The 13,813-nt window shown below is 44.1% G+C and overlaps 1 protein-coding gene across 2 annotated transcripts in view; it reads right to left on the bottom strand.

The window, feature by feature from the left end:
* LOC104359459 (ras-related protein Rab-10) overlaps positions 1–12,199 on the bottom strand; it is a 33,257-nt gene extending 21,058 nt beyond the window's left edge. For both annotated transcript variants that reach the window (XM_042798219.1, XM_042798218.1), the window contains exons 1-3: positions 11,973–12,199; positions 5,793–5,853; positions 3,456–3,594 (exon numbers count right to left, since the gene is read on the bottom strand). In XM_042798219.1, the coding sequence (XP_042654153.1) occupies positions 3,456–3,594; positions 5,793–5,853; positions 11,973–12,153 (381 nt within the window). In that variant the 5' untranslated portion in view covers positions 12,154–12,199. The remainder of the gene's footprint in view (positions 1–3,455; positions 3,595–5,792; positions 5,854–11,972) is intronic.
* Positions 12,200–13,813: the final 1,614 nt, after the last annotated feature.

The raw sequence follows: 13,813 nt of genomic DNA, 5'->3' as shown, positions 1-13,813 counted from the left end.
ATTAAACTAACAAAGTACTTTCGGGGGTTAAGATTAAACAATCTAAATATTAATAGCTTGTGTATGTTTACACAAGACCTTTTAAGCGTCACGAACAGAAAGCAAGCTCCTGACTTATGCAGGGCTTCCTGACTGACTTAAGCAGCTCCAAGACGGCACAGTGGCTACAAGAGCTAGTCCCATTCTTCCTTCCACTTCCAGCCACATGGTCCCAATACCTTCTTTGGGTTTGTGGTTGTGCATTGTAGCCCACTGAATCAAGCATACTGTTGACGTAATTAAAGACGACAGGACAAAATGACCCCTCTGAAGGCAGTATGAAGGTAGGTTGTTATTTTATATATATTTGTAAAAACATATACACATAGATTGATCGATAGATAGATAAATGCACATGTTGATATGTATGTATTTATATACATAAAAAATTATATATACATGGATAATCTAAATTTTCAGCTTCAGATAACAGTAAACCTACTATCATACTGCACGTTGAGTTAAATATCTGCTGATCATCAAACTGTACCACCAGCAACAACCTAGCTGTAACTTTTGTTGGTGTGCCCAACAGGAGAAGGGAACACTCTTTTCTTAACAAATTAATAAAACGTGTATTAGTTTGAGGTGTGTGCAGATGAGCCAGTAAGAACACTTTATCATCAAACCTTCTTTGTAACACATTACTGAAGTTAGGCTCTGTTGCCACTAAGATGCTGAGATGGCTCTAAGGTCAAGGATAATGATGTGCTAGGTCCCGGCATAATGTTCTTAATACTGAGGTATTGTAAATATTGCTTAACCAACAGTGTAAGATATTCTTTGTATATATTATTGGATATATGACCATGTGTAGTTCATTAATTCATCCATATACTGAAGCTGTGAAGAGAGAAAAGGACACATTTGATGGTTTTATTTTAAGCCCGCTTGCCCAAGATGAACTCTCCTGTCATGTTCATCACGTCATGTTCCTATCAATTTACAGAGTATTACAGAAACTGCCTGAATGTTTACTCGATTTTTATCAACAAAGAGGACAATCTTGCTTGGATTCTTAAACAAGCATACTAGCTTATACAAGTATGCTAACTACAAACTTCCATGTTACTGCTTAGGGCAACCTCAGTGGTCTCTGAAGCTTCCTGAGGAGGGGAAGTGGAAAGGGAGGTGCTGATCTCTTCTGCCTGGTATCCAGTGATAGGACTTGGGAGAATGGTTCACAGCTGCACCATGGGAGCTTTAGACTGGACATTAGGAAGCATTTCTTTACTGAGAGGGTGGTCAGACACTGGAACAGGCTTCCTAGAGAGGTGGTCAATGTCCCAAGCCTGTCAGTGTTTAAAAGGCATTGGGACAATGCCCTAATAATATGCTTTTAACTTTTGGCCAGCCCTGAAGTGGTCAAGCAGCTGGACTGGATGATCATTTTAGGTCCCTTCCAGCTGAACTATTCTGTTCTAAAACCGACCTGCCTCTACTTAACAGAGAACACATCAAGAGAGACATAGCAATAAAGGCTCAGGGTACAGGGTTACGGGCAGCTGAATGATCTGATGTCTATGGGCTTGCCCACACCTCCCTCCCTGGTTCCTTCCTCACATTGTTCCCACACGTTCTTCTCCTGGCTTTTCTACTCCTACCTGCTTACCTTGCACCAACTCCAATAACTGTCAGACCTCCCTGTGTACCTCTTAAGACTCACTGATGCACCAGAAAACCATCCAACTGGTTTTGCTGTGTTAGTTTTCTACTGTATTAGAAAGTCAGAGTGAACCTCAGAGGGCTCTGACAAGCTCCAGAAGCAGCACAGTGGGAGCCAATGTTCAGAAGCAGGAGGGGAGGTGGAACAGACTCCCTGTCTGGCAGCCATGTGCTGCTGAATCAGTTCCTGCGTCACATGAAAGCACATGCCTCTGGCTGCAGTACCGCAAGCAGCTGAACTGACTGACACCTCACTACCACCAAAAAGGGATCCTCTTTTCCCTTCCCCAGTTTCTCCCACAGCATTATCCTGGAGTAACTAACTTATCATGGCTTGGATGGATGTACTCTCTGCTGGTGAAAAGCTGGCTGGATGGCTGGGCCCAAAGAGTTGTGGTGAATGGAAATGGATCCAGTTGGCGGCCGGTCACAAGTGGTTTTCCCCAGGGCTCATCACTGGGGCCAGTTCTGTTTAATATCTTTATCGATGATCCGGATGAGGGGATCAGGTGCACCCTCAGTAAGTTTGCAGACTACACCAAGTTGGGCGGCAGTGTTGATCTGCTCGAGAGAAAGAAGGATCTACAGAGGGATCTGGACCGGCTGGATCGATGGGCCGAGGCCAACTGTATGAGGTTCAACAAGAGCAAGTGCCGGGTCCTGCACCTGGGTCACAACAACCCCCTGCAACGCTACAGGCTTGGGGCAGAGCGGCTGGAGAGCTGCCCAGCGGAAAAGGACCTGGGGGTGTTGGCTGACAGCTGGCTGAATACGAGCCAGCAGTGTGCCCAGGTGGCCAAGGGGGCCAGTGGCACCCTGGCTTGTGTCAGCAATAGTGTGGCCAGCAGGACTAGGGAAGGGATCGTCCCCCTGTACTCAGCCCTGGTGAGGCTGCACATCGAATACTGTGTTCAGTTTTGGGCCCCTCACTAGAAGAAAGACACTGAGGTGCTGGAGCTTATCCAAAGCAGCGCAACAAAGCTGGTGAAGGGTCTAGAGCACAAATCCTGTGAGGAGCGGCTGAGGGAACTGGGGTGGTTTAGCCTGGAGAGGAGTTGTAGCAAGGTGGGTGTTGGTCTCTTCTCCCAAGTAACAAGTGATAGGACGAGCGGAAATGGCCTCAAGTTGCACCAGGGGAGGTTTAGGTTGGATACTGGGGAAAATTTCTTCACCAAAAGGGTTGTCAAGCATTGGAACAGGCTGCCCAGGGAAGTGGCTGAGTCACCATCCCTGGAGGTATTTAAAAGATGCATAGATGTGGCACTTAGGGACATGGTTTCCAGCAAGGATGAAGAGGATGTTTCGTCTGATTTGTTTCTTTGGATTCTTGGGATGAGATAACTACACTAAAATAATGAAATTAAGAAAGGGAAATCACTGATTGTGATATGTAATTTTGACATGAAAGACAATTAAAATCCTGGGATGAGCTCATGGAGCCTGGCTTGTGTAGCCACACCATTGACAAAAGCACCATGTGCAAAACCTGATTGGAAGCCTTGTTTTAAAAGTACTTCAGAAAACACTCCTGCATCACCATAGGCTTCTCCTGGATAATCCACGATGTATTTCAGTTTCAGATAACTGTAATACTACTATCATATTGTGTGCTGAGTTAAATATAAGAAATTCTGGTTAAAAACCAAAATTCAAGGAACAAGAATAAATCTCATGCAGTCATTTAAAACATTAACAGCAGTAACTCATTAACTACCTTCAGTAAGAGATCAACCAGTGTTGGATATACTTACCTCATGTATGTCTTTCATCCAGCTTGTTATACCTTGAAAACTGTCCAGATTTGTAATGTCATATACAAGAACAAAGCCTTGTGCACCACGGAAATAGCTAGTACTGAGTGTATGGAAACGTTCCTGGCCAGCAGTATCCCTGAAAGAAATTACAAGAAATCACACACACACCAAAAAAGAAACCAACCAACCAACCAAAAAAAAAAAAAAACAAAAACAAAACAACAAACCAAAACCAAAAAAAAAGATGATCAAACTGCAGAACCCCAAGAAAAAAAATCACTTTATTTTAAGGAGTAGTCTACAAATTTTGAACGGTGTATACGAACATGAAAGTAACAAGAAAAGATGAGAGAAAATCTGGATGCCAGATACAGCAGTGAAAGAAATACACTGGAAATTTATTCTGAATAACACAGCCCTATTAGAGAAGCTAAACCAGTGGCTGAAGTTTGAGTGTAACTTCAAGCCCATCATTGCCTCTTTATATACAGTTAATCATTAAGATCAGTACAACTCAGGTGATTAAAAAAAAATCTGGAGTACAAGCACTTGTAAACTGTGACACAGTCAGTAAACTGGTTTAGATCAAAGGTAGGTTTTGGGAAAAAGCCATAAAATACAGGGATGCAGAGATTCCTACACATAAGTATGCCTTAAGAAAGCAGTAAACAAGCCTCCAGGACTTTTGTATTACAACGTGAGATGGGGTAACTGCTGATCTGGTACTGGTCTAATACTGGATAAATCATATACAGTTACTTATTGAGAAGTTAAATACTGGTAAATATAGATAACCCTCCATATTGGATGCCTGGAGAGATGGCGGTCAGCAGCCCTACACAGCCTTTAGAAAAACCTTGAAAAATCAAAAAATTGAGCATATGTTCCCAAATATTCATCTTACTAGCTTTCTCTCAGTGACCCTTTTGAACATGCATTTGATGGGTAATGAAATGCAAAATTTTACTCTTTTGTCACTTCCCTCAATGTTCCTATACAATTAAATATACTTAATATGATTGTAGAGCTGCCCTGTTTGTATGCTGCAACAGCAAACTTTTATTGTTAAAGCAACCTAATGACAACCCTCTTTTTAATTTTGTCCTAGGTCAGGATGGTGGGGTTGTTTTTGATAGCAAGGGAAGAGGCTATAGAGGTGGCCCTCTGTGAGAAGCTTCTCAAAGCTCCCCCAGCCCCAAGTCAGCTCCACCTCTGCACCAAAACTGAGCCCATCAGCTGCGCCTCTGCGATAACGTATTTAAGAAGGGACGTGGTGAGGAGCAGTGGGACTTGTGAGGAGGAGTTGCTGCAGCTGCGTGAACACCAAGGTCAGTGGAGGAACAGAAGAAGAAAGGAGGGGGGAGGTGTGCCAGACCAGAGACCCCCCTGTATCCTGTGGGGAGACAGCAGGGCAGCCCCCCCCGCCACCCATGGCAATCTGTAGTGGACCAGACACTGATTTATGGCCTGTGAGCTGTTTTGCATGGATGATCAACATGACTGTGCCCGAAGAAGGCCAGGATCTTGTGGGAAAAAATAGCCCCCACCGTAGTAATTCAGCACTGAGAGGATTGCAGCATGCGGGGGAGTCCCACGCCGGAGCAGCTCGGGAAGGGCTGCAGTCGTGGGAGGGAATCCAGTCGGAGAATGTTGGCGACCCACGACGGAGCAGTGTGGGGAACGCTGCGGCCTGTGGGAGGGACTCACATTGGAGAGGGTTTGTGGAGGACTGTCTCCTGTGAGAGGAGGACCACGATGGAGCAGGGGGAGCAAGTTCCAAAAGCTCCCCCCACCAAAGATGGAAGAAGCAGCAGCACTGACTGCACCCCCCATTCCCTGCCCCTGTGCCACTGGGGGAGGAGGTAGAGATATCGGGAGCAGAGCTGAGCCCGGGGAGAAGGGACGGGTTGGGGGAAGGTGTTCTCAAGATGTGGCAATGCTTCTCACTGCCCTACTCTGTTAAGTGTTGTTGTTAGGTATGTTCTTTTTTTCTTCCCCTAACGAGTCTGCCTTTTGCCCGTGACCATAAAGGGCGATTTGCCCCTCCCTGTCCTATCTCAAATCCCAAGCCTGGCTTATTTGTCCCTTCTCATCACTGGGAGAGAAGGGAGAAGTGAGCAGCTGCGTGGTGCTCTGTTGCCCTCTGAGCTCAAACCACAACAACTTACATTAATTGCTGCAAAAAACATGCTCCCCTAAGTCAAATTAAAATTTTAAAATGACCTAGTAGGAACAATTGCACTTTAGGAAGACATGCAATTAAAAGCAGATGAGATTTTTCATGCTGTAATGTAATTTAGTTGGCTCTCAGTTGTGATATAAATTAAAACTTACCATATTTGAAGTTTCACTCTTGTACCATTAAACGTTACTGGCTTTACTTTAAAATCAATGCCTAGAAGAAAGAGGAAAGCCTGTAACATTTCTCACAATAACATGGATTCCTTTTGAAGACTGTTTCTTAGCTCTAGTTATCATGCAGTTTTGAACAGAAAGTGAAAAGGAACTGTATCAAACAAAGAATAACCAGCCAACCATACGCATTCAAAACGGAAGTTGTAAAAGGGAATTATTCAGTGGTGAACACCACTATCTGCCAGTACATTACACAAATACAATACAAAGGAATGCCAATACAGAGCAATGGAGGGGCAGGTCAAAGCAAAGGTGCACATACTCTGAAACTACATGTAGGTATTTCCATGAATAGGCAAGTGACATGACAGCAGTCTCATGGCCTGTGCACAGTATTACTTGGCAAATATATTGGTGATTTCAGTTGTTTCCCATTTCATCACAACAGTGTGGCAGCTACGAATGGGGAGATAGAAATGCTTACAAAGCTGTTGCATGTGCAACACCATTTTTCTGTCCTTGCTTCCAAATCCCTAAAAAAAAATCCAGGGTTACAAGAACAGGAATTAGATGTACTAGTTAAATGCAAAGACAAACATACACCGGATTTAATTCAAAATAAAGAGGATTGCCTCTATAGCCTTAATCACTGTGTATCCCAGATCCAGAGTGCTAATGCAAAATCAAGCATTGGCACCTGAAATCAGTGCAGAATGTTGTCTCTACATACGCTACAGAATTTTCCTCAAAGATACTTTCCTTATAACTTATAGTGTTTTCCTTTATTATATTATGAGTACTCCAAACATGGTAGGTGATACCCGGATTTATCAGTTGTGGAAGCCCCAATCTTAATATTACAATCTGCCAGCTATCAGCTGCTATCTTAGAGTGACGCATTTCCTCACAGTTAACCTTTTTTTTTTTTACTTTATTGCTGAAATTTGAAATACCCTTTGATAATTTCTCTGCTCATTCCCCCCCCCCCCCCCCCCCCCCCCAGTAAAAAACAGTAAGGCTACCTTTGTCAATTATATTGTGAAGTTAAGGTGACATTGCGATAGCTGGCCATACTGCATGGCCAAAATTCCATACGGTCAAAAAATGGCTACTTAATGTGACTTCAGAGTGACTTTTCATCAGTAAAAAGGTCATCTGTAAGCACCGAACAATTTGAAAAAAGAACAAAAACTTTAAGTTAATACCACTGCACTGATTTCTGCGAGAACCTGTCTGCCAAATTACTTTATCAAAGGAAAGCATCCATGGCAGTAAACCAAAAATGCAGTAGAGGAAATGCTCCCTTCCTTTGTACTGATGTATTGTGTGCAAAACTTTGATGAGTACACTCTCACATGCATGATTCCAATGCTATTAACATTTTTCAGGTATTTGTGGTAAGAGTTTAGATGGATTTTTAAAATTATTATGATAATCATGTCCTTCACTTGATGAATTTTTATTGAAGCTCCAATGGAAAGGAAAGATGAAATAACATAATTGGTATCTGTAATTAATTCCATCAAGGAAGCGTTGTGTAATATTAATAATATCAGGTGGAAATGTAATTTAAGTCAAATTTGCTCATGTAAGGTGAAATTCCAACGTGATGAAAAACATTTGCTCCTGAAATTCACATGATTCTGTTTAATTATCTGTATCACTTTCTACAATTGATGTTAGAACAGTTGAGAGGGACAGATTATGCACTGGGAGGCTGGAATGTCACTTTCACATGGTGGGTTGGGAATACAGCAAAAAATGATAATCCAGCCAGGGGTTCCCAGACCTATAGGAAACACTTCTTAGATGACATACATTTTAATAATAAATTGCTATAAGCTTTTTTTTATTTATAAAAAGGGAAGCAGAGTGCTGAATCAGACTAAAACTTAATCTAAATTAAAATAAGGCTTATTGACTTCTTAAGTCAACTTCAAAATTTATTGACCTAAAAGGTCAATGAATGTTAGTGAAAAACAGAAGTCAATATGTTCTGTATGCATGAATTGTTCATGTCTTTATATGAAATTTCCAGCAAACTTAGCAAATTGGAAAGACAGAAAAGAAAAATGAGAAATACAATGCCAAAGACAGCTCACAGATTTCAGATGGTTTTAGGTCCACGTATTATACAACATGATCAACATAACAAAACAAGCATTGATTACCGTTCTTGAGATAAATGTTATTTGAATGCAACAGCTTGTACTTTCTTCTTTTAAGCTGTCAAATAAAACTGAGAAGAGCTATGACGGGTACAAGTTCAAATTCTAGTTGTTATTTCCAAGTTTTATAGCCATGTGATTAATTTATTTTCTTTATATTCCAAATAATAAATATGCCCATACTAGGACTGAGGCACCTTAAAGACAATTACGTCTAAAAAGCATGAAAATAGTCAGCCACGGGGGAATTCAGCTGTGAATTGCCCTTCTCTCCCCTCAGTACCTATAAAATAGTCTTTGGCCATCTGCAAAAGTCCTCTTCAAAGACATCTTTTGCAGCTGGCCTAGAAAATTACAACACACTTTTCACCCTGACACAGCTGGCAGGTTCCTGACAGAAAAGGCTCAAAACCATCTGTCTGTCCAGAGAAAACGTGAGTTTGAGCAGCTTAGCAGGATGCAACAGTGACAGCACACACAGAGGGTGGTACGTGCCCAGGTGCAGGTTCTACCTAGCTCACTGTCATACAGCGTCTTCAACTCTGGAAACTGGGAAGCATTCGGTATCAACTCCTGTGCCCAAGCTGGGCAAGTGCCCAATGAGACGTTGTGGGTTGAGTTTTCACCGTGTTACTCCTACCCATACTTAACTCTTACTAGCTGTTGGTCCATTACTTTAATCAGGGTCTTTTCCCGTACCTGGCAAAGAATATCTGAAGTGGAGTGATATCGGAGCGGTCACAAGTACTGATAATTACTGCTTTGATAAGAAAAGCAATTCATGGGTTAAGACAGTTTGTTAGGAAAGGAAGAGTGACCAAAAAAATCCTGCCTTGTTAAAAAAGGAAAAAAGAATTAAGATGCAGATTACTACTAGTGGTGTTAACGCAGGACATGTTTACCTTCCACATGGTTTATTTTTGTTGATTAAGTCTATTTTATTTCTTTCTAAAGTGAGTATCAGGGAATCTACACAGACTTCAGAACTGGTTCTCTTATTCATGGCACATTAGAAACAAATGCATAAATCACTTGAATTTGTAATGCCAATTTTTTTTTTTTTTTTTAATATAAGCATTACAGAACAAAAGTTTTCTTTTGAGGAAAAAGTAAAAATAAGTAACTTTTTTGGGTTTTTTAAACTTAAAAGTGGGAGTTGCACCACTTTCAACCATGACAGATTTGGGCGGACTCGCACCTCTACAGAAATGTTTCTCACAGAAAACATCTGTGCTGAAGGACCACAGCCACTGTAATACAGCAAAGTAACAGCCTCATCGCCTGTGAGATCACAGTCCTGCTCACTTTGTATACAACGGGTTTTTCTGTTCATAAACTTTCTCTATGGCTTTATATGCAATGCCATTGTTTAAACAAAAACATTTATTCTTTATAGTCTATTCATAATACAATGCAACTGCCTTATGATGCGTATAAGTTTAATTAGAAAACTATAACTGCTTATAATTTACCCAAACTGCATAATTGAAGAGGAGGAAGGGCACCCAGCCTTGAGTGCCTAAGTGCTTCATAAAAAGCTTTCAATGAAAATTTACTGTGGATACATTTTTGGTGTTTGGTTTGTTTTTGTTTTTTTTTTTTTGTTTGTTTGTTTGTTTGTTTTTTCATAAAATACCTAATTTAGAAAAGCTCACTACTACTGGAACCTACAACAAAATGTTTAGGTCTCTTTTTTCCCCCAGCAATTACACTATGATTTTTCCTAGTAACACAAACCTGTGATTCATGATGACACAAAAATGAGACTTTCAACAACCTTTTAACTTCTGTGCCTATGACCCTCTGCCACTAAGGAAGGTGATGGCACATGATTTTGTCAGGGAACTCAGATGGCTGAGAGGCTCCACAGCTTGGATACTCTTCCCTCTACTCGAACCACCATTCCAGCTGGACAGGTAGGGTGAAAAATCAATTAATACCAGATGAGCATTCAATAGGCCGTATGACTGATAAGGATCATTTGACTGAGCTTGTATGAAACAAGTATCCAAATGAAAACAGTTATTTGTTTTGATGGTGTCAACAAAGAGGGAGATGACATCATGAACAGAAAAAATATTGCATTGTGTCTTCTTCCTTTACAGTGTTACAGGCCAGGACCTATAGGCCATATTCACGGTTGCAACTGTCTTCGTGAAAAAAAAAACTTCCAACATTACTCTTTTCGAAGCCATCACGCACAATGCCACTTGCTTTAAAAGTCTAAGCTCTAATACACCTCCTAAAATAGAATTAAATGGCATACAGTATTTCAGAAATAACTTTAAAAATCACATTCAGATAACAAATACCATATTTGGATGATTCTTTTACATTTCTGATAAATATTTGTTTAAAAAGTTTTTATATCTCTCAAGAATAGGTTTCGGGAACAGTAATAAAATTAATAAGCTTAATCTCAGCCCATAACTGCCACAAAACTCTTTTATCCTAACTATTCCTTAAACTATTTCAACCCACAACTTAGAAAATATATTCTTAATTTCATCACCATACAAGAGTTTTTGACTCTGCAGTGGACTGAATTAAAAGAAACTGTGTCTCAAAATAACCCCACAGTCAGGAATCTATGTTCCAATATAAAATGCATCAATAAAGCTGATGTTTATTTTCTCCGGGACTCCTTGCAAAGCCTGGTAACAAGTTGCCTGTTACAAGGATTGATTTCACAACTTTACTGCTCGTTGTGTTCTTCCCTTTCTGTTCCTGTGGGTTTCAGAAGCTGCTTTGCAAGAACAGTCAAGAAAAGAAAAAGTGGTTTAAGTTCAGCCATTCTCATGTGGGCAGGTCAAGTCATCTCACTCACTTATATTAAGTATTCTCTGGACCAGCTGCTGCCACAGCTACTACCCATTATCTATTCAGTTAAGCCAACTCCTCACACACTAAAAAATGTATAAAAGAGCCATGCATATTCCAAATGCAGGAACACACACCTTCTTGTGCATACTTTTAACTTTCGAGAGGACAGAAAACAAGAAAAAAAAAATCTTACATGCACACAAACTTTTAAAAATGAACATTTCTCCATCAGAAACTGGGAAAATTTCCAAACCACTGCACCCATGTCGCACATTTTCATGCGGATGACCTGGTTATCAGCACGTGGCCAGCCAACCTGCTGCTCCCCGTGGCACCGTGGGGCTGGCGTACCACGGCAGCGGGGAGCTCCCCATCACCCCCCACCCGCAGAGCTGCGGGGGAAGGCAGCGTGGCGGTGCAGCACAAAACTGCCTTGGTGCAGCAGGGCTGGTTATTTCCATCACAGCAATGGCTCTGCTTTAATAATCACACATGCGGCTACCTACAGGAGAAGCTATCTTGCCTTTATAGCGTTAAAATCATTAGCACCAAGTCAAATGCTTTCTAGCGTGAAAGATGGAAGAACTGGGCTTTTTACTGATGTCTGAAAACTCTCTGAGGTAGGTATCTTCTTCTCCACACCCACACCAGTGTACAGCAACAGGTCCTCTGTCTGGAGTCATGGGCAATAAGAAATAAGTTGTCTTCCTAAGTTTAAAAAAAGAGTAGGCTCCAAATGCCCGGGACAAACAGCAAGAACAGTGTAGCAGCTGGCACAAAGCGGTTCTAGAGCCAGGGCGACGTGTTTCCCGGCACCCTGGCCGACCACAGCTGAGGCTGAAGTTGCCAGGCGCGGCTTGGACACCCGCAGCAGCTTAACAGGGGGGAGATGCGACACCCCCAAGCCCTGCAGCGCCGGTCGGGAAGGCTGCGTCCCAGCAGTGCCCCCCGGGCAGGGCACGATGAGGCGAGGGAGCGCGGCGGGCGACCAGGCCGCCAGCCCCTCGGGGCGTGGGGCGAGCACGGCCGCGCCCACGCAGCCGCCACCGGCCGGCGGGGCCCCGCTCGGCGGCCGGGCCGCGGGCGCTGAGGGGCGGCCGGCTGGCGGGCGCGCCCGGCGGACAGCGGGAGAGCGGCGGCGGGGCCGGATTGCCCGGCGATCACTCACCGATGGTGGCCAAGTAGGAGGAGGTGGGAGCCCCCGCGGGCGGCGAGCCGGGCTCCGTGTACCTCCGCACGATAGAGGTTTTCCCCACGCAGGACTCCCCGGCCATCACGATTTTCACCAGCAGCGGCGGCGGCGGCTTCCCCGCACCGGCCTGCCCCTGCCCCTGCCCCAGCCCCGCCATGGCGGGGGCGCCGAGTGCCAGCCGGGCCCGGGCAGGCCGGGGCGGGCTGGGGGCCGCCCCGCGGCGAGGCAGCGGGCACCGGCCCCGCCCGCGGCGTGGGGGAGGTCGGCGGCCGGGCCGGGGCCGGGCGCCATCTCCGCCACCGCCCCCCGCTCCCCGCCCCGCACAGGTGGGCCGGGCCGGGCCGGGCCGGGCCGGAGGGAGCCCCGGATGCCGCTGTGGCCAGCGGGGCGGGGGCCCGCGTGGGTCCTCGGTCGGCTTTTTAAACCGGTTTTGAAGAATAAAGTCTCTGCCTGCTTTTTTTATTGTTTTGTCTTGTTGCGTTTTGCTTCTTCTCTCCAACCTGACTGAATGTTGCCGGCATTACGCCAGCCAGAAATCTGCGCCACGTGCTATTGAAAATACGAAACCGGTCGAGCTTAATTCCCGTGGTGGCCAAGAAGAGCAGAACGGAGGCCCAAAGGGTTGACGCGGGGCAGTGCCGTGCTGCGAGCTGGTGCTGCGGCCCGCAGCAGTCCCAGAGCTGTCACCGCGGCCGGGCCTGTGGCCTTCGGTCTCCCACGGCGGCCACCGAGAGCGCTGAGGTGACAGCCACCCCGGGGGCCAGCCCCTGGCGCCCATCGCCGTGCTGGACTGCGCCGCGGGGCCATCCCAGGCCTCTTGCGGATGCCGGGTGGGCTGCCACACGCTGTGCTTCAGACACAGCCCTGAATTGGGGTTATGAAATTACGCAAAAAAAAAAAAAAAAAACCAAACCAAAAAACACGAGCTTTTTTTCATTAAGTTTCTTCACCAGGAAGGAAAGAGGGAACTTTCACAACCACTGTAACACTTCCCCTGTGAAGTACAGAAATAAACAGTCGGGTTTCTCATTACTTCCTAGCATTAAAGACAGAGACAGAGGAAACAGATTTTAAGAATTTCTTCTTTTTCACTTTTGATTTGTTCTCATCTGACAATCAAAGTGATCTGTAATATACCAAAAAGCGTGTATCTACAGTGTAGACTTGCTGCATGTGTGTCTGGATGTTTTTAACAGAATCCCACATGGTCCAAATGATAAGGCACTTGGCCATTTGCTGATATGCACACCAGACTCATCCAGTGTCATAAATTTAGAAACAGAATATATTTGAAGTAAAAGTTCTAATAGACATTGACAAATAGTTGCTTCTATCTAGGCCTATAATGACTACCCCCCCACAGGTTTTGGCATTTTCATCTCCAACCTTTCAAGCAACTCCCCGATCAATTCATGTATCACAGAGCAGTAGATGTAACACACTCACTTTTTGTGGCAGACAATTTATGATTTGGTGAGTTCCACCTAGCACAATTCAGGACATCTCAAAGTGTTATTTCAGGCTCATTTCCCCATCACCCCACTATGAACCACACACCAACCTGCACCTCAGCTTGACAGTATCAGACTGGTTAGCCACAAACCTTTAGGACTTCATGGCAGGAGATCTTCAAACGATGGCAGCAACTTGTTTCTTGATCAGTGCAGTTTCCTTCTTTTCTGGAAGAATGAAAATTTCTGCTACAAACTGGGAAATAATCAGTAGGAAGTGACTGATAAAATCAAATACTGACTTACCTGGTCATTTTAGGAGTGACCTCTGAGATGTGATTGTAAAAAATCCTGATGCTACCAAAG

The sequence above is a fragment of the Tyto alba genome, unplaced genomic scaffold (genome assembly GCF_018691265.1).
Source record: "Tyto alba isolate M040663 unplaced genomic scaffold, T.alba_DEE_v4.0 Super-Scaffold_27, whole genome shotgun sequence".
Taxonomy (NCBI): Eukaryota; Metazoa; Chordata; class Aves; order Strigiformes; family Tytonidae; genus Tyto; species Tyto alba.
Note: the sequence above shows the minus strand (reverse complement) of the source record. Positions and strands in the feature narration are given on the sequence as shown.